The 24427-nt window shown below is 37.3% G+C and overlaps 1 protein-coding gene across 1 annotated transcript in view; it reads right to left on the bottom strand.

Moving 5' to 3' along the window:
• The window catches only part of LOC116586074, a 107508-nt gene extending 94842 nt beyond the window's left edge, over positions 1–12666 (bottom strand). The window contains exons 1-3 of the mRNA XM_032335605.1: positions 12525–12666; positions 8295–10634; positions 789–980 (exon numbers count right to left, since the gene is read on the bottom strand). Coding sequence (XP_032191496.1) covers positions 789–980; positions 8295–10634; positions 12525–12582 — 2590 coding nt within the window. The 5' untranslated portion in view covers positions 12583–12666. The remainder of the gene's footprint in view (positions 1–788; positions 981–8294; positions 10635–12524) is intronic.
• Between the last annotated feature and the right edge of the window lie 11761 nt (positions 12667–24427).

Genomic DNA, 24427 nt, shown 5'->3' with positions numbered 1-24427 from the left:
CCTTCCTTCTTCCCTTCCTCCTTCCCTCCCTCCATTTCTCTCTTTCTCTCAGGTTTCCATATCACTGTTTTTCATGACAAACTGGTATGTTCTGTAAATAACACAGAAATGATGAATGTCTACTACTTGGATAAGTATCCTCTAACAACTCGCTTCTAGAATCTTGCAGCCAGACTAGTGGTAGTATGTACTGAATGTACTAATACTCCCCTCTATTTTCTTTAACACGTTATTTTCCCTTCAGTTGGATTTCCTTTCATTCTCAGTTGCAAGTGACTGTGCGATGAGGTATAATGCTGATTTAATTATACTCTTTCAATACCAAGAGAAATACCATTTCATTAAAATATATATCCATTTAAAGACAATTCCTCACTTTAGAAATGATAAATCAAGAAGAAAATTGTCTCTTTTAATCAAACATACCAATCTTAGCTTTTTCTATTATACATATTTTTGTAAGCCAACTCAAATTCTTTGAAGTAGGGGACAAATTTAATTCTGTAAAGAATCCTATAGTTCGTTGTTTCAGTTTCTGAAGAGAAAAGGAGCCTTAGTAGACAGTTGTGTTTTGAAGGAGATAATTTACCAAGTTGGGGTTCTTTAGTGGACAAGGAGGAGTTGATCATTCCAAAAATATCTTGTATATAAAGGCATATAATCACCACATTGCCACGTTCAAGCAGTTGGGTTTATATTCTGGAGATACGAGGGAAGGGACCTGTTGCTGGTGAGCTTGACCTGTTGCTTTGCTCTGGTTTTGGAAAAGAAAGTGATTGTCTACTCACTGGATCCTTCAGTGATGTTGCTGGTAAATGAACTCCCCCCTGCTGAACTGCATCTTTTGCCATCTTTGAACTGCTGCCTCCTCCTGGCCCACTGGTCTATTGCTTCTTCTTGGGAACCATCGCTGACCCTTGTTCCTCTTGGAGCCCATTCCTGGGATAATTTGCGGAGGCTATTTATTTCCAAATTCCAATCTAGATTAAAGTATGAAAGGGAGACAACATTTCAAGATAGAAATTCAAATATTCCAGGCTTTGAAACAGAATCACTATAGACTAGGACTAGAATAACTCAACTCTTTCACAATTCAATTTTTAGACTTGTGAAACATGAAAAAAAATCCATTTGGATTGAAGGTGGGAGATCACCACGCATTATCTCATTTGGAGTCAATTCAATTGATAATGCTTAGGTACCAGAAGTATGCCTGATATTATAATAGTTATTCTGGAGGAGCAACGTGCACATAAATTGTTAATTATGCCCCCTGAATTCTCAAAAAGAAAACAAGATATTACCTGAATTAGTTAAATTACAATCTATGAGAGTAAATTTACTATTCCACTCAAGTCCATTATGGTTTAACTTCTATTAATCACAATAATGTAAATTTCATGCTATTTTTCTTGTTGCATGTGTTGACTCAAAATAAGGAAAAGGGAAAAAACCCCAAATGAATGAGGCTTTGATAACTTTGTATTTGAGTAAGTAACAACTTGAAATACTTGATATACTTCCAAACTGCTGCCTACTGTTATTATAAGCCATGGGACTGAGGAATAATTAGAAGAAAGAAAATTACAAATAAACTAATTGCAATAAAATCAGATTTTAAGACAACAACTAGCAAGGCAAAATAAAAGGAAAACAAAATAGCAAAGCACATTATACTTATTAGGTAATTTGATAGGCTGGAGTTGGTTAAGATTTTACTTGCTTTTACTTTTTGACACTGTATGAAAGGCAAGCAACAGCAATTTAAACAGAGAACAGATCTTAACCTTTATTTTTATTCTATTCTAAGGAGCAAAGGAGTTTTAAAATTTGGCCTTGTAAATTAAAATCTAATTTATGGGTATCAAAGTTTACTCTTAGAACTATTTAAATAATAAATGGGATATATCCATGAATAAATTATCTCTTTATTTTATTCATAATTATTAGGATTCATTTCCATAACAATTGAAATTTCACTTCTCAGGGACAAAGACCTGGAAGATGGGCAGAGTCATTATCTAACTCCTCTCATTTTTTTTTTTTTTTCCTCTTCATTTTCTGTAACTCAGCTGTTGACCCTTAACTCTTCCTTAGGAACTAAGAGGAGATCAGAAATATGACATTCATTCATTCATTCTATATTTACTCTTCACTTTCTTTCTTTTTTTTATTTTTAAGATTTTATTTATTTATTTGACAGACAGAAATCACAAGTAGGCACAGAGGCCAGCAGAGAGAGAGGAGGAAGCAGGCTCCCTGCTGAGCTGAGAGCCCGATGTGGGGCTGGATCCCAGGACTCTGGGATCATGACCTGAGCTGAAAGCAAAGGCTTAACCCACTGAGCCACCCAGGCACCCCTACTCTTCACTTTCTATACATATATCCTTTACTTATTATTATTATTATTTTTTTAAGAGGAATAGAGAGCACATGTGCTCGTGGTGGGGAGCGTGGAGGAGGGAAAGGGAAAGAGAGACCAGGGGCTTGATCTCACAACCCCGAGATTGATCATGACCTGAGGAGATTACCTTTATTTATTTATTTATTTATTTGGCCTCTGGGATTTCATACATTGGTAGAACTTTTAAAAATTCTCTGGCCATTTTCTCCAATGCTCGCTCTAGTTCCATTTGTTGAGATTAGGAGTCCAGGTTGACTCTGAAGACATCCATGAGATAAGAAGAAAAATTTTGCAATGTCAACTATTTTACCTTTAAAAGCAATTCTTTCCTGGGTGCCTGGGTGGTTCAATGGATTAAAGCCTCTGCTTTTGGCTCAGGTCATGATCTCAGGGTCCTGGGATCGAGCCCCACATTGGGCTCTCTGCTCAGCAGGGAGCTTGCTTCCTCCTCTCTCTCTGCCTGCCTCTCTACTCGTGTTCTCTGTCAAATAAATAAAATCTTTAAAAATAAATAAATAAAAGCAATTCTTTCCTGAAATTGTTGGAGAAAAAAACAAGTTCTTTTTTTTTTTTTGGACAATTTTATTTATTTGTCTGAAAGAGAGAGAGAGAGAGAGAATGGGCAAAAGGAGGGAGAGAACCAAGCAGGCAGGAGAAGCTGGCTTACCAGTGAGCAAGAAGCCTGATGTGGGACTTGATCCTAGGACCTTAGGATCAAGACCAGAGGCAAAGGCAGGCAATCCCAAAAAAGAGAAGTTCTATGAGCCTAAGAAATTGTGTGTGATAGAAATATGGCCCTGTGATATGGTGGGGAAAGTTTTTCTAGCCTTTTCTTATGTATATAAATGAAAGAAATTGTGTGCCCTACAGTATGTTTTGAAGTATTCTCTGAGAACCACTGTAATGCCCATGAGGACAAAGTGTCACTCCCATCGTCCTGCTTGGTATTTATAGAATCTCAGGTTTGCAAAAATATATAAGGTAATTTGGTCTAATTACCCTAAATGCTTAAAACACTTTCACAAGATTTCTACTAAGTAGTCATTCAGTGTAAGCTTGTACACTTCTCATACTCAAATGTATTACCCGTTTCCAACCTGGATCAGCACAATCCTTTCATATTTCCAACTGATAGAAAGTTTTTACTTGGTGAATTGAATCTGTATCTCAGTAACCTTCATTCCCATATGAACTTTTCCTCCTTGCATGACTATCCAGTGGATATTTACTGAGCATTTCTAGGAATCAGGCAAGATGCTTACCTGGTTTGGGGCCAGAATGAAGACAGTCAAGTATTTCGAAGGACTCTATTAAAATACACACGGTCACTTTGTAGGAGTAATATGTTAATCCATTAAAAGACATACTAATGTTTTATCAAACATGAATATAAAAATAGAGAAGTATCATTTTATGGGGGAAAAAAAAAGAAAAAGAAAGCAAGCTATCACTTTGAAAGCCAAAGGGAGGTCTGCAAAGTGAGCTGGAGACCGAGGAAAGGAAGATGCTCAGCTGGGAGAAGCCCTGCGGGAGGAAGGATGGGCACCGAAGCTGGACCCCGGATCCTGCACCCTGGACCCTGCACTTGCTCATCTACGGAGAAATGTTGAAATGGGCACCAGTGTGAAAAGCTCACAATTTCATCAAAAGCTAACTTGTTGGAAATTATCCTAACAGCTGTATTCTGCTACAGGAGAAGGAATATTTTCTTTATTCATCTTTTGATTCCTACAACTTGATACAGATCTTGGAACCACCCTTGGCCTTGGTGTTGGCTTTCAGAATCACTCCTCCCTTGGAACGTAGCAAAATAAAGTATGTTACATATGCACGCAAGTTTTGTGTCCCATTACGTATAAAGGGCTTCTTAATGATAAATATTTTATGCCATGTAAAATAGCGTTTAATCTTTCTCATTCTTTCCTTGTCATTCTCACAGAGTAGCCTAGTTTTGGTTTCTTCATTAACATATTTTAGGATATAAAATTTCTGTTTTTTTAGCAGAGATCTTAAAGTTATATTTCAGTCTATTTACAGCTGGAGAAATAAGGCCCTGAGAAAGTTCTTTACCCAGGAATACGGAGACCTGACTTAGCAGGGGAATAACCCAGGATTTAGTGTTAAGACTCTCAGACTGGTTGGTATCCTTTCCTTTGTATCCCTGGCTTTTTGACCTCCTAAAACCTGCCCATCTCTACCCCCTCTTTTTTATCGAGTTCAGAGGTCAAAGGCTGTTTAGTCTGTACTTTGTCTTGAAAGTTTTATAGTATAGAGGTGCATGTACATACCCACACACACACACACGTGTGTGTGTGTGTGCGTGCACGTGCATGCATATATATATATATATATATATATATATATATATATTCCAGATCTCCAGCTCTCTTGAAAAATTAGAAGATCTGGCAGTAATAGAACTGTATTCTCATTCCCTGGGGACACAGTTCCCTCTCAATCACCAACACTCCATTATTTCTCACATGCAGCCTGCTTTACTCATTTACATTATCTTCCTGGCTCCTGTAAGCAGTCCAGATTGTGACCTCTAATCTAGTTAATTTGCAAGCACACACACAGATGGATAGAAGGGACTACATAATACAGATCTTCTTCAAATTATGATAGGGTTGTGTCCTGAAATACTCATTGTAAATTGAAAATATCGTAAGTCAAAAGTGCATTTAATGCGCCTAACCTCATGAACATCACAGCTTAGCGTAGTTTACTTTAGCTGTGCTCAGAACACTCACATTAGCCTAAAGCTGGGCAAAATCATCTCCCACAAAGCCTATTTTATAATAAAGTGTTGACTATCTCACATAGTTCATTGAATACTGTACCGAAAGTAAAAAATAGAATAGCTGTATGGTTTCAGAAGGATTGTAAGCGTCTGGGTTGCTTCTCCTTGTGATGGTGTGGCTGACTGGGAACTGGGACTACCACTGCCCAGCATCATAAGAGAATACGGCGCCACATGTCACTGGTTGGGAAAAGACCAAATTCAAAATTTGAAGTATACTTTCTTCTGAATATGTATCATTTTGGTGCCACCCTTAAGTTGAAAAATTTAAATAGAATCTTTGTAAATCAGGGACTGTCTGTATTATACTCAGCATTTTCATGCCAGGGATCCTTTTTTTAAAGATTTTACTTATTTATTTGACAGACAGAGATCACAAGTAGGCAGAGAAGCAGGCAGAGAGAGAAGAGGAAGCAGGCTCCCTGCTGAGCAGAGAGCTGAATGCGGGGCTCCATCCCAGGAGATCCTGGGATCATGATCTGAGCCGAAGGCAGAGGTTTAACCCGCAAAGCCACCCAGGCGCCCCCTCATGCCAGGGATTCTTAATCTGAGTGACATGGACAGGATCTGAGGAGTTGGAGGACACTTCTGAAAATTTAGGCATAAGTTTATGCTTATATCAAATTTATAATTTTTTGATAAAACAGTACAAAGATGTCCTAGTTCCTCAAAGCAATCTACACCTTGCAAAGATTACAAAATCCCGGCCTGAGGTATCCATAGTATAATTAATAATAGTACTGAATAAAGTATAAAAAAATTTATAGCTCTAGGAGAGTCAAATCCATACAAATATTTAGAGATTTAAATATTTTTAATACAAACATTTATATTTCTGAAGAATTTCCCTGTTTTTTTGTTCTATTTTCCCATATGAAGGCAGAGTTTTGCACAAAGAAGCCTGATGTGACTTCCTTGAATCTTGCATTCAACAAATACTCATGGAGTGCCTGGTCTACAGGACAGGCACTGTTCTAGTGTTGTGGATAGAGCAACAGAAGTCGTGCCTTCCTGACTGCATCCTTGTGAGAGAAGACAGAACAAATAAAGCAGTAAACTATATAGCATATTAGAAGGTGGCAAGTACTGTGCATAAAAATAAAACACGGAAAAAGGATGGGTTATATCTTGGCTGGAATGGACAAGACTCAGGTTGTGGTTTTAAGCTGAATGGTCTGAGAAGTCCTCACTGAGGACTGAGAAGGTCTCATGTGAGCAAAAATTTGAAGGGGTGAGAGTGAACCATGTGGGCATGTGGGGGAAGAGTGGTCTAGGTAGTGGAAGCAGCCCAAGCAAAGGAACTGATACAGTGTCTTGCCTGGCAGGTTCTAGTAACTCAAGGAAGTCTCTATGGCTGGGACAGAATGATCCCGGGGAAGAGGAGTAAAGGTGAGGGAGGGAGAATTGTAGGGACAACCTTTTCCTGAATCACAGTAACACATGGAACAGATAGTTGCAATTGTTCACCCTATGAGATCATTTCAAAGTCTACTGAAATGCAGCATCAGCTTTGGGCGGATTCCAACTTGAATTATTAATATACTTAAGGAAATAGGCCTTGCTGGGAGAGGCAGTCCAGGGAAGAGAATGGCCTTGGGGGAAAGAGAGCCAGCCTGGGAGGTATGCATCCAGGGAAGAAATGCATCATTTTGAGAGGCACAAGTGCTCTTAGGGCAGATCTGCCTCTTGCTGACTCAAATAATTACAGACTGAAGCAAAAGTTGGGGTTAATGTCATTGATCTTGTTATCTGGAGGTATGTTGGCACTTGGAAGGAGTCGCTGTGACTGACAGATCTTTGCTTAGGGTGTTCCTGTTAAGCGAGTGTCTATAGCAATTTGTGTTATTTTAGGAGATTTATTCTCTGTACAGTAAATTTCATGTTTTATGCCAATACTTAGATAACTGCGCTTTCTGTATTTTACTTCTACTTTTAGGTTGTATTAATTCTATTTTAGAAATTAGGGATGGAACGACAAAGAAAAGATAGTTGCATCATTCCTGGACATGTGAGGAATGTTACCAGTGGTTTGGAAGGGAGTTTTTATTTGTTCAAGATGTATTTTGTTTTTTTAAAGATTTTATTTATTTATTTGACAGACAGAGATCACAAGTAGGCAGAGAAGCAGGCAGAGAGAGAGGAGGAAGCAGGCTCCCCGCTGAGCAGAGAGCCTGATGAGGGCTCCATCCCAGGACCCTGAGATCATGACCTGAGTCGAAAGCAGAGGCTTTAACCCATTGAGCCACCCAGGCGCCCCTCAAGATGTATTTTAATAGACAATGTGGAATAATGCTAATATTAAATATAAAATATTTTTAACTTATTGAGGAAAAACAAGGAGGGCCTTCTGTGAAGTTGTCAAAATGATATAATGTCGACCCAAGATTGAAAGCACACAGGGCAGTATTATGTACTTAGAAAAGAGCTTCTATCGTAGCCCTCTAGAGGTCTGGAGAGCTGCTGGGTTCTATCAATGTGTTGAGCAGGGCCAACCAATGCACAAGGGAGGTCAGGGGTCTGCTTGAGGTCAGACACCCCCATGGATGGCTCAATCAGGATTAGCCATGGATGTTTCTGGTTTTCGTCCCTTGCTTTGATTACTATTCCACATGGCTTCCTGAAACATGTACACCAACCTTCTGCAACACCCCAGCAAGGTATAAGAACACACTTTCTCACCAACATATTCTTCCTATTATAGATATGCTTAGCTTGCAAGAAGGAAAAAACGGTAGATTATTTAAGAGTGGCAAAAGGCTAACGTTTCCTACAAAATTGATTTGGCAATACATCAACCTTTTAAAGAAATTGATTTTTTAAAAACTTTATATTAAATTGCAGCCTTCATGATTTTGTTATGCACTATTTATGGGTGGAGTAGGTGATAATGTAAAGAAGCAAGCTGATATATGCTTCCCCATATTCATTTAACTCTAAAATACTCAATATATCTTCAGCATTAAAGAAGAAAAGCCCAAGCAATAAAAAAATAAAATAAAAATTTTTAAAAAGCCCTAACATTAAGACTTTCCAAAGCTCAAACATGTAAGAACAATGAAAGTTAAAGATTCTGTAAAGCCACCATACCTGCCAAGGCCTTCTGCTTCTGAGGCGACAATAATACATCTATTTGGTGATAGTAAGTTTCCTTTGGGTCATTTCGATCTCCTTCAGAATTTGGCTTTGTCGATGCAATCCTTTGGCACTCTGTTGGCTCCTGTTTAAAGCTGGTTAGACCAAGGCCTTTTTCATCTTGGTTGCCATATTGGTCTGCATCATTGGTCAGTGTTTTCTTGATAACAAACAGTTTATCTGTAGCACATGCTGTGCAGCTGAACTCAGCAGTGTTCGGAAAATCCATTGGAAAACCGACTTCATCATGATTCTCATTTGATAGGTCTTCAAAGTCTCTATGGCATGCATCCTTTACTACTGGCATTACTTGGAATTTGTCTTTTTCATCATTTCCCAGAGAGTTGCATGAGTCTTCAGGAGTTTTCATTCCCATGGGACAATTGGAATAAACCATGCCTTCTTTATCGTTTTGAATAATCAATCTTTGCTCTAACGCATCAGATACTAAGGACATGACTAGCTCTGTTGTTGTGCTGAGAGCTGCTGTCTCTGGATGGCTTGCCTGGGGTTTTGCTGGACCCCATTCCACAGTGCTGTGGCTGCTACCGTTGAGGGGGCTGCCTGCAGAGAGGCTGCTGAAGGAAGCAGGGCTGAGGGTCGGGCACTGTGTACTCTTCATTTCCAACAGTTGCTCTCCTGTTATACAAGAGTCACTATGTAAGGTGGCTTTGTGAAAGTCTCTGTCAGTCACATCAACATGCTCTTCCTCACAGTTTTTTAAAGACTCAACACAGTGATCAAAGGAAAATGTATCCCCAGGGATTTCTTTAGGTTCTGAATGTCTGGTGGCCCAGGGGGATGGGCCGAATGAGGTGGAAGACCCGAGAGCGTTTTGACTAGAAGGCAAAGGTAAAGAGGTTGATTTCTCACAACAATCTGCAAGTGGAATTTTGCTGCCTTTGTAATAAATGTCGGCTGCCTTTTCTCCTACCAGCTGCATGCTCGGAGAAGACAAAGAACGTAAGGCAGAGTCTTTGCCACCTTGAACGGGGAAGGTACCAGTCATGGCACTTGGCAAATAATTTATTTCTTCTGTGCTTTGCCTGATACATAAGTCTGATATGATATCTTCTGGCATATCAAAGATGACTTTTGTCTCTTGGTCCACATCCTTGGGATCCTCAAAAGACATTTTCTGTAAGTCCATTTTTCTTAACCCTGTGGTCTTCAGGGTGTCTTGTAAAGTAGGAAGAATGTTTTTGAGAGGAGCCTTAGCCTCAGAGAAGGGTTTTTTTTTGAGAGTGCTCTGACTAATTTTGAAGTCCTCCTGCTGAGAGATGGCAGATTCTACCTCACGGTGATCTAAAACTGGAGATACTGTATCAGGGTTATTCTTCTCCCTCTCAGGGGTTGAGCACAGAAAATCCACAGCTGTGTCGATATTCTTCTCCTTCTGCACAGCAAACACAATAGGAGGAGAGACAGGCAAACCTTCTGAACTCTGATGCTTGTTCTCAAGCTGCCACTTTTCAGGGTGCCTAATTTCAGATGGTGCAGAAGACCTGGAACATTCTTTAGTAGTGTGATTGGAGGAAATGTTTTTGTATTTAGCTGTTTTCCCCTTTCTTTTAGGATGAATTATATTAATTAATATGTTCTGTTTCTTACTCATGTATTTAACTTTAATTCCTTTTTCCACAATGCTTACCTTTAGGGAGGGTCTCTCCATTCTGGCAATTTCTTCAGACTTGGATGCCTCCTCAGGTTTTAGTTCTTCTACCAACACATTCCTACATCTGGAAGAGCAGCTTCTAGAAGTGTACCATTTCTGAATGTGTCTGGAAAAGTAATGTTGGCGACATATTGGACATCTCCTTTTTGTTGGGAACTGCATTTCTGTTTTACAGAAAAATCTGTTCTTGATTTCTACTTGCATGCTGAAAGCCCCACATTTTACTTCTGTAATGATTTTGCCTTTTGTTGGTTTAAGGGCTTCCACTGTGTCTGGGAAATCCTGCAGGGTAATTTTTCCTGATAATGATTCTTCACAGGCATTAAACATAGCCGCTGATAATACTTCGTCTCGTTGATGAGAAATGGATGGAAGAAGATGATCATTTTCCTTCTCCCTACTTATTTTGCTGTCAGGTGAAAGTTGTTTATTATCTTTAGGAAGGAAAGGGGAATTCTCTTTTCCATTCATAGAAGCAGATGTATGCACATCTCCATTTCCCTTAGATTTCCCTAAGGCCTTAGTCGGATGAAGCACAGCCTTTGGGGTATCTCCTTTGACTTCCTTTTCAAGATCTTTTATATTTTTTTGGTATGCTTGATTATCAGGTTGAGGTACACCTAAAGAAGAAGGAAAAAAAAAAAAAGAAGAAAAAGAAGAGAAAAAAAAGGTTTTCTATGTCCATTTAGAACAGATGGGACTCAAATTCTAGAGTACAATTCAGTGCATATTCTTTGTATTTGAGCAATATTTTCTTTCATTTCTAGTATATAAAGGTATTTTCCATAAAAATTCTTTTCTAATAAATACCTTAGTTTAAATCAGTTATTTTAGAATGTAGATTATTACTTGGTAGTTCTAGGAACTAAGAATGTAATTATGTTTGACTTTAAAGCAGAGACTTCCAAAATGGGTGAAAAGAACATTTCAGAACAAATTTATACAAATAAATTTTAAGAGACTTCTTGATAAAGAATAAGTTTCCATGATCAAGTATTTGAACATGGCATTAAAATACTATATATAACACTACTATAATACAGGCTAAATCAAGCTTGATTTAATTTGAAAAGCAAATAAAGAGACCCAAGTATGGGTTATAGACAGCCTTTTAAATAGGTCCAATAGTTTCCTTTGGATGGGTAGAGGCTTTTTATAGCACAGAGAAGGTGTCCTGGTATTGCCAGATGCTATCACTTTCCAGGGGAGAACTAGAGTCTGGATTTATTATATTGTGAAATCTCCTAATTTCTAAAGATTGTCTCACATTAAAAACAAAACAAAACAAAAAAACAAAACGAAACCTTTTATAGATGGACGCCAATAAATTTAAGGACCAGCTTTGGCCCAAGAACTGCCAGCTTGCAACCTTTACTCTTCCACTTTATAATTTTAGAATATTTTGCTTGAAAACTTTGTGAATCTGAGTATGAAGTAACAGATCTTGTGTAAAAAAAAAACAGTGGACAAAAGACAAAGATCTCATATGTTTTCAATTACGTCTGAGAGAGTATTTGGAAAGGAGAAGAGAGAATGGGCAACAAATAGAGACATCATGGAAACCTATGATCCAGGTCTCCATGAAAATAATTTTAATAGGTTGATTAAGCTAAAAATTGGAATAGATTACTTATAATTATTTTAAATGTTCTTAATTTAAATATGATATAGTTAATAAAATATATGTAAATACAAATAAAATCATATTTTTATAAATATTTATATAAAGGATAAATAAATTCTCTGTAACCAGAAAAACATCCTACCAAAGTTTGGCTGGAGGTAGCATACAAGTATGAGATATAGAGATCGAACTACTTTTTTAGAATCAAGTAAAGAATCATAGGTTTAGGAATTACTGCTTCCTAACTTAAGGTTCTCAGGCATCCTGGAGTTCCATGGAGTTCCAGTTCGCCTCTCTGCTAGTCTGAGGCAATGGCTGTTCTCATAGCAAGTCCTGAAAGAGTTCCCAGCAGGCCTGCTTACAACCTGAGAGCTGTAGTATAGAAATCGTGGGAGATAAGACACGGAAACATATCTCTCTAAAACCCATTTACAGTATAGCATGAATGTACTTTATATACTGGTGGACTGCTTTCTAAGACTATAGATGACAGTTTATTCTTAAAATAACACCCTCATGCCAAGAACAGTTCAGTTTATAGGCTTTTCAATTTCATAATTTTATAGTTTATAGCCTCTTTCAACTGTCTATACTTCAGTTTCTACAACTAGCAACGTAGAACTGAGATAGTTATACAATAATCCACTAATAATAGATTCTATGAACAGGGGTCTTAATAATTATAACTTATTTAATAAGTAAATATTTCTCTTTTAAATTTTTATTATTTGCAATATGTACATACATACCAAACTTCTAAATTGTTTCATAACATTTATATAGATTTATCTTCTTTCTTTTATAGGCATTCTGTGGTAAAAAAGCAAAGTACTTAGCTGGGTAGTTCATTTTATACATACTTATAAAACCAATGAATGAGACTTACATACTGTGGGATTCAAGATTTTCCATTTTTTACAGACTTTTCTTCTTTCCTTTCTCATTTTGGGGAGCTGAGCATCTTCAGTTTTCACTGTCCTTTGAAAGCATAAAATTTGAAATTATTTTGCCCTCAGAATACTAACTTATTTGCTTACTTGATAACATAGTATCTTTCTCTGGTATCCAATAGTGCTCTCCTCTGAATCCGTTGTGTTATTCTAATTATATCTTCCTTTCCTATTTAATTCTACCCCAACTATTTAAGTTCATTATTATATCCCATGTGAATGCTCAAACATGTGTTTTTTCTTATGTATAGACATTTAGGATGCAAGTTATAAAATCATATTATGTTTAACTGATGATTTTTATATTCTAACTTTCCTTAGCATAATAGAATTACGATTTTTGTGGGTTGACATATATTTATTATCATCAAATTTATAGCCCTGCCTTATTGAGGGGGAGTAGGCTGAGGGGGAGATGGTTTGCCTCCATTACATTATCACCATAAACACTATGTTTAAATATTTTAAGATTGGATATGTACTCTATAGTCTTCTACAGGACTATTTAATTCTATAATTTTATCGCAAAACAAATGGTTATTTTCCCTGTTGATGATGTCTTAACTGATAAAAAGTATTGGGAAAATTATTTGGGGGAGTTGCAGCCTCCTAACTTCCTCAGATCACCTCCATAGGCACCTGCCTGTGCTTAGAGCTATGCCAGATTCAATTGCTTTCCTTTTAGAGGATTAAACTGTGCAAAGAGGCAAAGAGAAATAGCTTCTCTCTGAAGCAATTGTTTTGGGTGTATTTAGGTAGACTCTGCCTTTGGATACCTCAGCAGAGCAGCTCCACTTTTATCTGTTTGACACAAAACTCAAATAAAATGGGGCTGTTTTGTGGCCAGTTTTGGCAAAAATTTATTTAAATTCTTCTTAACTTCTCTCTGTCCTCAAAATCCCCTATATCATGGTATGTGATGATTTCAAATGCTTTTCCTCCATAAACTCTCAAAATCTCAACTTTCTGAAAACTCTTTTTCCTTAGGCAACCTGTTTTATATGGAGTAATTGACACACTTTTGGTGTCTTCCAATTATCCTTTCTATTCTTTCCCCCAATAGGCACAATTAAGTTCCGATGGCTGACTAAGCAATAATCCTTTATTTTTGTTTTTTATTTTTTAATTTTATTTATTTATTTTTAAAGATTTTATATATTTATTTGACAGGCAGAGATCACAAGTAGGCAGAGAAGCAGTCAGAGAGAGAGGAGGAAGCAGGCTCCCTCTGAACAGAGAGCCCGATGCGGGCCTCGATCCCAGGACTCTGGAATCATGACCTGAGCCGAAGGCAGAGGCTTTAAGCCACTGAGCCACCCAGGCGCCCCGAATCCTTTCTTTTTAGAAGGCCAACATGGGGGTTGGTTTGGGGAGAGGATTACAAACACATAATTAATATTTTTCTTTTTTTTTTTTAATTCCCATCTTAAACATATAAGGTTTTCTAATTTTAGAAGTGCTTCAAAAACGCTTGACTAGGTTATCGATTATTTCTCTGTGTAGTTTGAACAGCAAAATGTAAGGGGCTCCTCTGTGTTTAGTAGAAGAGTACTCTGGGCTTTGACTCAGAAAGTCTGGGCTGTGTTCTGGCTCTGCTGCTTATTCACGGCAGGTCATACAGTTTCTGTGAGGCTGTTTCCTTTGACTCTGAAGCAGAAATGGGACAAGTTTCACCTTCCAGAGTGGTTCTGAAGAAACAACTGAAAATGTGTGATAAATAGTTCCAGTCAAATGGCATCGATCATTCTTAACCTTATGTAGGTCAAGGTATCTACATATGTGTTAGATATACACATTAGTATTGAGCAGTGCGTGACATGCGGAAAATATCCATCACATCAGAGCTGCGAGTGAAAGCTTAGGTAAAGCTGATCCAACCATCAACTCTTTTTGAGTGAGAATTTCTAAATGAAGTGTTCAAGATCATCCCATTCAAAAGTCTCATTTTGTTCAGGAAAAATGGATACACAGAGAGTCCCTGCTTCCTTTATCACACTAACAGTGGTAAATTCAGGACTAGAACCCAGGCTATTAGGAATTGGGCTAACTCTCTCTCTGAGCAGACCAGCAGAGTATAGAGTCCTGAGATTGCTTCTGATAATACAGAGCAAATTTTATATATTTTTTGCACTTACGGTCAGAAAGAGCATGACAACTTTGATTCAGGAAATTGAATATACTATTGAACATTGAATATGTACGTAGTATGTAGCACAGTGCCTGACACATCATGGGCACCCAATACATATGTATGACTAAGTGAATTAGATAGACAGCTCAATCTGCATCTAATTATATTTTTAATAATGTACCCTCTTGTATTTCTAAAAGTAGTCTTTCTTATTACTGTGTATTAATTTGTTGATTGTTAATAAAGGTCTATTTTTATTTGATTTTTTTAAAAAACATTTTATTTATTCACTTTGACAGACAGAGAGAGATCACAAGTGCAGAAAGGCAGGCAGAGAGAGAGAGAAGCATGCTCCTGCTGAGCAGAGAGCCTCATGCTGGGCTCCATCCCAGGACCCTGAGATCATGACTGAGCCGAAGGCAGAGTCTCAACCCACTGAGCCAGCCAGATGCCCCAATAAAGGTCTATTTTAAAACAAATACACTGCTGATCTTTCTCCCCATTAATTATCTCTCTTGCTCTGTACTGCTGTAAGAGGTACCCAAATCAATGATAGTGCCTAGAAAAATTGGTCTAAGTCCCATGAGCAGTCTCTCATGGGTGCTACAAATTCTAGTTTACTTGTTTACTTAAACAGAAGCAAAGATTTCCCCCATTTACCTGCTAAACAGGGCGTGGCTACAGGGACATTGTCTTAACTGACCATGAGCAAAATGAGGAGTGGAGGAAGGTGTTTCTTAGCGTCCCAGTCTACTGTTTCTTTGTTTCTTGTGGGGGACCCTCTTCTTCCTAGTCAAATCACTGTATTCTCTCCCCGGCCTCTTCTCTTCTTTCACAAAGAGCCTAATAAATTTATTCATAGAGACAGTGCTTGCTTAGGACACCATAAAGCCGGGGGCACCAAAGTTTTAAAAGATTAAAGAATTCAGCATTTGATATTTCAAAAAATTTCAGAGCAGTCATCACTGGGGAAATCAGAATATTGTTAGATTTCCTTCCACATGCTGTAGAATTTTTTAATTTCACATCAATATCACAATCGTTTCAAAGCTTTCCTACAGTGATTTAGTGGTATTTGCATACTGGGCATCTGGGTGGCTCATTTGATTAAGTGCCTGACTCTTGATTTCCACTCAGGTCATGATCTTGGGGTCATGAGTTTGAGCCTGGCCTTGGCTCCTCTGCTGGGCATGGAGCCTGCTTAAGATTCTCTCTCCCTCTCCCTGAGCAACTCTGCCTGCCACGTGCACACAGGCAGACATGCAAGCTCCTTCTCAGGAAAGAAAAAAAAAAATTATTTTGCAGGGGTCCTGCATGGCTCAGTGGGTTAAGCATCTGCCTTTGGCCCAGGTCAGGATCCTGGGTCCTGGGATCTAGCCCTGCATCAGGCCTCCTGCTCATCAGGGAGTCTGCTTCTCCTTCCCCTTGGCTACTCCCTCCTCCTCCTGCTTGTTCTCTCTCCCTCAAATAAATAAAAAAAATTTTTTTTTGTATTTCCTATCTCTAAAACAAGTATTTCACACTTTCTCTTTTTTCCACCCTCTTAACCCTGCCCTTCTTCCCACTCTCCATGATGATGTGGACATATGATCAGAGGAAATAGAAGCTGAGAGAAATTCTCTGTTTCCCAATGCCAAAGCTGTGAACTTCTTTGTCTCATTTGTATCATATACAATCGAATCTCTCTTATTTGGAAGATGAAATGGTCCCTGGGACCATCGTCCTACAATTTTTCCTCTCTTCTCACGTAGTGTCAGTTTCTGTCTTCTGTAGCATCAGTCTCATGTCAGAGTACAAACATACCCTGACTACTCCTGTCGGTTGTCACTTGGCTCTGTTCACCTCCACAGCACATCTTGAAGGCGTTATCTATTAAATTCCACTTTATCTCCGCACATCTCCTCCAAACTCACTCCAGGAAGTCTGTTATGTGGCCATCCTACTGGGAGCACTCTTGCCTCAGTCACCGGGGACATCTATATTGCCAAAGCTTCTGGTCCCTTCCCTTTGGTCAGCTTTTTCACACTTTTAGCAGAATTGGAGACAATTGGTTATTCTGTTCTTCTTGACTCTATTTCTTCGTTTAGATTTCATGGCACCATGTTCTCCCAGTCCTTGTCTTGCCCCACGGACCATTCTTCGTAGATGCTTTTGCTCAGGATCTAGTCTCTGCCAACTTCAGTGCTCTTTTTGCCTCTTCATCACCTCTCTCCCTAGGAAATCTCAACCATTTTCATGGCTTTAAAACCATCTGTATGGATGACTCTAAGATTCATAATTCCACTCCGAACTTTTTCCCAAGTCCAGTGAATCCTTCCAATCTCAGCCAACACCTTCAGCATTAGTCTAGTTCAAATCAAACACTGACATATCACCTTTGACTCTTCCTTTAACTCACTTTCCTCCTCAAAACCACTAGCCAGTTTGCCCTACACTATTTCTAAACTTCTTATCCTAATGTATCCATTTATTTTCTTCTCCTTACTACCACTCCAATCTAAACCTCCCCCCTTTTCTACCTATATGTGTGTATATCTATGTGTGTATATGTGTATATATATTAATCTAGATTTTAAACTATGCATATGTAACATATACATATAACTATAAATATATAACATATGTAATATATAAATGTGCATAAAATATACAAAATATGTAATGTATATATACATGATAAATAGGTATATATTATATTATATATGTATATTTTAAAAATCTAGACTACTTCAATAACTTTCTGACTTTCTTCTATATTTATATATTATATATTATATATAATAAAATATTTATTTAAAATAAATTGAATATATTTATATTTATTGATTGTTCATATAGCCAGAAGAATTTTTAAATATATAAATTAAATCATGTCATTCTCCTCCTGTTTAAAATTATCTAATGGCCTCTCATTCGACTTGGAAAAAAATTTAAGCACTTCAGTGTTTTTTTTTAACACATATGCATAAAGTCTAATTTTACTCACAAGTAAAATATATCATCATTAGACCTTAGGATGTACATTAAGGTATCCATTCCACTACAGATTCCCTAGATTTATGTTTTTCATAAGTGTTTATTTGTTCTGGTATTGTTCTGAAAAATTGATAATAAAGCTTAGAAAAGTTACCATCATTGCTGTTATATATCAGCTGAATCTTATCACATTTGAGACCTTTATATTGTATTTTATAGATCTTTTATCTAACTGGGTTTTGACTCATTACTATAATTTACAGAAGAATGAGCAAAATATAAACAGGAAATACTAACAATATCTTTCTGCTGCAGTATTAGATAGTGACACAATTGTCCGGAGAAAACTGGTAGATGGTAAAGATTTTTTCAAAGGTATTGTTAGAAAATTTTACTGGTGCCACTATTCTGACAAATTATTTAAAACTTCTCTATAGCATTGCTAAGCTGAAATGTTTTCCTTGGACCATTCAAAAGCAATGACCTGTTAGCAATAAGAAGAGAAAGAGTCATAAAAGGGTACATAATGATCACTATTACAATTCTAAAAGGAAACTAAATATGATATCAACGATACTTCAATTTAAAAAAAGAAAGGAAAAAAAAGAAAGAAATTTCAGAAGGTTAAATGTTAAACTTCCAGAGTAGTGTATTATCTCTCTTTAATGTCTTTATTATCCATTGGCTCCAGTTTTCTGCAGAATTTGAAAGAAATCTTAGTGTATTTCTTATGGTTTTATGTCCTTGATTTTAGCACAAAGCCCATGTTCTCTGTACTAAATGTTTAAAGGAGATTCATACATGTAAAACACACCATGGAACGTTTAAGCTTAAAAATAGTCAAAGAAAAGAAAATTCTAAAGTTTCCATTTACTTTTGAAAGGGTACCAGCCCGTCTTCTGTCATTCTTGATTGTTAGTGGCATGGATTTTAAACTATATTCTTCTGGCCTTTATTTTTAAAAATTCCATAAGGTTAAGAAGACTAATATTGGAAAATGGCTCTTTCAGTAATGACCATATCATTATCATGATCAAGTTTGCACTCCGGTTCCATGGGGCTGCAAGGATGAAAGCGGACAAACTTGGTCTCTGCGTAATAATTCTTAATGAATAGTTTGCTAGTGTCTTGAAACTCAGCAGCTTTAGTTAAGATCACTTAAGGCGGTCTTGGGACTATTTCAAGTTGTCTTTTATGCCTTTACTTCTTCCCCGTGTTGGAAACAGTAAAGTGTAAATGCGTTTCTACTTATGTCCATATACATTCACCTGGATAAAACACTGGAATCCGTTAGGTTATCATTTTAAAATAGAAACATCCAAATCTCATGTCCAGTGAAACCAGCTTTTCCTTTCCCCAAGCACACAATAAGTTGTTGAGGCTTGTAGGTAGTATCCATATTCTTAGTGATCACTGGACATCATGTGTAATGGTTGTGAGTCCAATAGACATAAAAGAGCCTCAGTACTAAAATTATTATCCTGAAACATAAGGTTTGTTGGAATGCCCTCACCTTTTTTGACCCATAATTGATCAAACAGAACTTAGAGGTTGAGGGTAATGCTTGGAGAGCGAGAGGCACGCCCTGTATACGTGAAATGAGAATCTGCAGAAACGACATGAAATGCAGATAGAGAAGAGCATTGTGCAGTGTGGAATTTATTATTGTTCATGTTACTGTGACTAATGTTTTAAAAATTGGGTAAGGAAAAATTTCTATTAGTGAACCAAAAGGAAATTGAGCTCAGTATTCATTAATGAAGTTTGATAAATTAAGTAATATCAGTCAAGGCAGGGAAGGAGGAACAAAAAATGAAAGTCACTTATACACCTGAGAATGTCTGCTGTTTGTTTCAGGATAGATGGGTGTGAGATCACCTACCCAACTCCCTCCTGTCTCATCAGAGGAAACGGAGAGGCAGCAAATGGCCCAGAGAAATGTAGCCCTGAGAGCCTGCCTCACTTCCTCTTCCACCATGGCAAGACTCTGAAAGTGAAGAATTTTTTAACCTAAGATTTTTCAAAGATGTTTATGGCTATACAGTGTTAAACGTAGAGGCTCTTCCTCGTTTGCTTCAGAAACTACCCCTTTTCTCTCTCACTTTATTATAAAATGAAAGGAGTTAAACTATAGTTGGGAAAACCCAGTGTACGTCCCACAGAGGTAGCTTTCCTGCAGAGATGCTCTGGGCTCAAGGTCCTGAGCTGGACTTAATGTGGAAATGTAAATATAATGTAAACTTCAAGGAGTTCATGGTGTAGCCCAGGGAGTCTCCAACTTGAGAGTGCTCAGAATGTCACTGAACACCTTGCTAAAAATGTAGATTTGGGGCTTCACTTTAGAGATTCACAATCTGAGGCAGGACAGAGGAATATGCATTTTTAATAAGTATTCACTCTCCTACTCCCTTGCAAGCAAGTGATTCTGATTCAGAACCCCCCCCCCCCCCAAGCAGGTCTAACTGGGTAGGTGGGATGGGTTCTCATCCAGGAAATCTTTAACAGCCTTAAGAGTTTAGAGTAGGGCAGTCCTGAGGAAACTTGCAACGAATTCAGTTTCACTTCATGCCACTTCATTCTCTTCCTCTCCCAACTGGTATGCAATAAGGTTTACATTTTTTATTGTTTTGGTTTAAGCTCAGATTGTTTTTCTTTCTCTATCAGCAAGCTTCTAGGGAGAAAACTCCTTGAGACATCACTTGGTTTTTGTTTTTGTTTTTTGTTTTTTTTCTCCACCCCATGTAAAGAAGCTCTGCTAAAGTTGTGTCCTAAATCAATCTTAGGTATTAACTCTCCAATATCCTTTTTTATCTTGCGCTAATCATAATTTGTGATAAAAATCTAGCACGTCAGATTAGCAGGCCAGAGCCTCTGGAGTAAGAAGATGGCACATATTTTTGATTGCTTATCTCCCATGTTCACATTTGACTTCTCAGAGTTAAAAGTTTCCCATATTTTGGGATTGACTTTGTTTATAAGAGCCAAAATGGTTGGCAGGTACATGGGGCATTACAGTGTAGTGGAAGTATTCAGACAGAGGGTACTTGGTAGAGTGAATGAGGTACCCAGACCTTGATCTTCCTATTTATAGTGGTGCATCCATCAGCTCATTTCCTGAGAATATTTGTTGGGCATGGCTGGTATTTGTTGGGCATGGCTCTTTATGAAGCACCTCTAGTGAGACTAGTCTTCTCCTCTGAACCAGACTTCTGGCTGCTCCACAGTCAACCTGACTTGAGCCAACAGAGCTTTAGAGGAAATTTAATTTGGGGCCCTGCAAAAGTGGATAGAATGCCCCAGGGTATACAGCCATTGATTAACCCAGTCTCCTGAGAAATCATTAGGGTTGTGGGCTGAAATGCAGGATCCATAAGGACACAGAACTTGTCTCTCTTATACTTTGATGTGTATCTATTTTACATATGTGGAAAAACACAGTAGTTAGTAAGCATTTTAGGGTGGATGAATGAGTAAACCTTGCTCTAACGTTTCCCGACTTCAGTCATTTGTATACTACCTTCATGATTCTGACTATTCCCTTGAAATATCCATGCTATTTGCTTAATAGTTTCTTGATTCATTAAAATTTTACTTTAGCTTCACGTTAGGTAATAATGTATGTGAAATTCTGGGTTGTAGCTATTGCACATTAAAACAAAAACAATAACTAATAAAAAGAAAATGTCTTTATGTTGTACCACCCCAAACCATTTTATATACCAGCAGTGGTATGTTGCCTCTTGCTTGAGAAGATAAAGTCATATGCTGTGTGCTGTTATCATGACATTATAAGACTAGAAATCTGTTTTGTATTTTGCCTTGCTTCATTTCCTTTTTGGCTTTGGGATGATTATTAGACTACAAGTTTTGCTAATCCCATGTGCAGAACGATGCATGAATTAAATATCATTGTATGAAGAGGAATCACCCTATTCAACTACAATTACAACCTGAGCTACTCTAAATTTTTTTTCAATTGCTAGGTCTGAGAAGTCTGTAATTATGGTTTTCCCCTACTCTGACCTTGACCAGCACAGGGACCTGCAGACTCTATCTTGAGAATCCCATTTCCATTCTCTCAGTCCTAGGTGACAATTTACATTATTCCTTTTCCACTAATTATACTGTCTGCAACTAGATGAGAGTGACAACTTTATTGCAACATTTATATATTTCAAATAATAAGAAGTTTACTAAACAGGTGTATTTCTATTAGACGAAGAAAGAGGAAAAATAAAGCACATATGTGCACTTAAATATGTCATTAGATGCTTTGGGAAAAATTGGCCAAGAATAGGCACAAAAGGATAATTGAATAGATCTCAGGGACTACTTTTTTCCTGCTCAAGACTTTCCCTACCTATTAATTAAATGAAGAATGCCTTTGAGTTTTCTAAAGAGGAATGCTGTCTCCTTTTTCACTTACTGAAGTGGAGCCACACTACTTCACTAGGTTACAGAAGAGCTATGCTTCTCTGAAGACTTAATAATTGCTGAAATACCAACTCTTGATGGGTTTAAATAACATCCTCTTAATTTTGAAGCATTCAACCTTAAACCTCAGTTTGAAGTAGTGATTGAATATACTGTGTCTTGATCTTCATATAGAAACCTCTGTGTGTAATTTCCCCCAAACATGAAATCCCTGTGATTCTTTCAATGAGATGTCTTATCCCTCAGGGGCAGATCTCATCAGTTCTGCTGACAACAGAGTTTTTGATTGCTCAAAACGGAAAACGTGTAATATCTTTATCCCTTTTCAGCAGAACCCAGGAAAACCAATATATAACCACACTGCCAAGTTCTAAACAGTGAGGAAAAAGCTGAAGTCAACATTTAAACACTCAAAATAGTTTTTCCTACCCCCAAGCAAACCTGTACTTTGCTCGTATTAGCCTAAAAAATGGTCATAGGTTAATTTCTACTTCTTCCAGTCACTCAGAAGGAAGTAATGAATATATTCTATATATTGTATATATCTATATAGATATATATTTATAAATGCATATACAAATTTAGAAAGAAGCAATGAGTATATTCAGTGGAAATGTTATCATCATCAGCTATTTATTAAGAGCCAGCTTTTTATTTCTATTAGGGTATTTTGGGCATTTTTATTTTTTATTTATTTTTATTTTATTGGGCATTTTTATTTCATTTTATTAGGCATCACGGTTTAGAGTTCATAATTCAAGATACCTTGAATTGCCTTAAAATTAAAATTATTTGGGTGCCTGGGTGGCTCGGTGGGTTAAGCCACTGTCTTCGGCTCAGGTCATGATCTCAGGGTCCTGGGATCGAGTCCTGCATCGGGCTCTCTGCGCAGTAGGGAGCCTGCTTCCTCCCCTCTCTCTCTGCCTGCCTCTTTGCCTACTTGTGATCTCTCTCTGTCAAATGGATAAATAAAATCTTTAAAAAAAAAAATAAAATTATTTGTGTTACCTCTGAAAGAAGTAATTTGGTGAGACTCTTAATGTTAACAAGACATAAGGTCTACAAAGATGCTTCAATGAAAAAACTTAGAGACATCATCTTCAGTAATTTCAGAAATCACATTTTTAAAAAATTTCTATGCTCATTTTACTAATTCTCTAAACAAATTTTCATAGCTTAATCCATTCTAATGCATGTTTTTGAAAGCAACAAAAAGGCATTTATTTTAAATGTTTTATGTTTGATATTTTCTGCTGACCTTTTTCTTATATAACTGAGGCTACCAACTATGCTCTAGTTTGCCCACTGTCATAAAAATGTGTGTCAATTGCAGTCTGGCCAATGATGAGGGAATGAGAAATTATGCTTAGAATTAATCTGCCAGGGTAATTTAATCACTTTATGATTAGGTTTATATTGGGCAGATAATCAGGGCTAACATTCCATCCCATCCCTCAAGTTCATGGAGCTCTGGGCAGTTACATGAGATAAGAACAATGGATCAGTGTATTTTGTGTAAGGAGCATACATCTTCACAAGTCAGTACACTCAGAATTTTCATTCTGCTTTTTACAAAAATAATCAGGAACCAGTCTATGAAAGAGCCATCATAACTGAGAGAGTTGAGAATTGGACCCATCACAGTTAAATTTCTGGTGTGTCATTTTAAAGATCTTTTTGAAAACCTGGCTATTGAATAATTTTTTTCCCCTGAAGACACCCAGGCTCTTCATTAAGCATCCTGATTGTAATTTCGTCACATGGGTACTACAGATTTCTCTGAGAAGTTAAACTACTGCACCCGGAATTTTTTTAAAAAGGAAATTACTAGAACTGAGAGTATATCTGGGAAAACCAAAAGTAGAAAATAGAGATCTATTTTTCAGTTTACTTTCCAAATGAAGGGTTTTAGGATACTTATTCAACACTGGTGCAATCTGACACTAGAAAAAATCACTAATGTTTAAATGCTGGGATAAGAAAAGAAGGCTAAAAATCATCTAGTATTTAAGTTCTAAGTGAGATTAAGGAAGGTAAGAAGGACTGGCTGAACTCTTAATGGTGAGAGAAATCTTTGTAAATTTATATTGACATCAGAATCTTGGAAGATGTCATTTAAAGATCAACTGATCGTGAAATTACAAATATGTTATTTTGCAAACTTTGATTTGGTATTATTTATACAAAAGATATCAGCCAGAATATTTTGCTAATGAAATTGGTCCAAATCTCATAGTAACTGCAGTTGTTTATAGGAAAAACATTATTCCCTAATGTCTTCTTTCTGGAGATCAGATC

The sequence above is a fragment of the Mustela erminea genome, chromosome 3 (assembly GCF_009829155.1).
Source record: "Mustela erminea isolate mMusErm1 chromosome 3, mMusErm1.Pri, whole genome shotgun sequence".
NCBI lineage: Eukaryota > Metazoa > Chordata > Mammalia > Carnivora > Mustelidae > Mustela > Mustela erminea.
The sequence above is the reverse complement of the archived record's forward strand: the minus strand, read 5'-3'. Positions and strand labels throughout refer to the sequence as shown.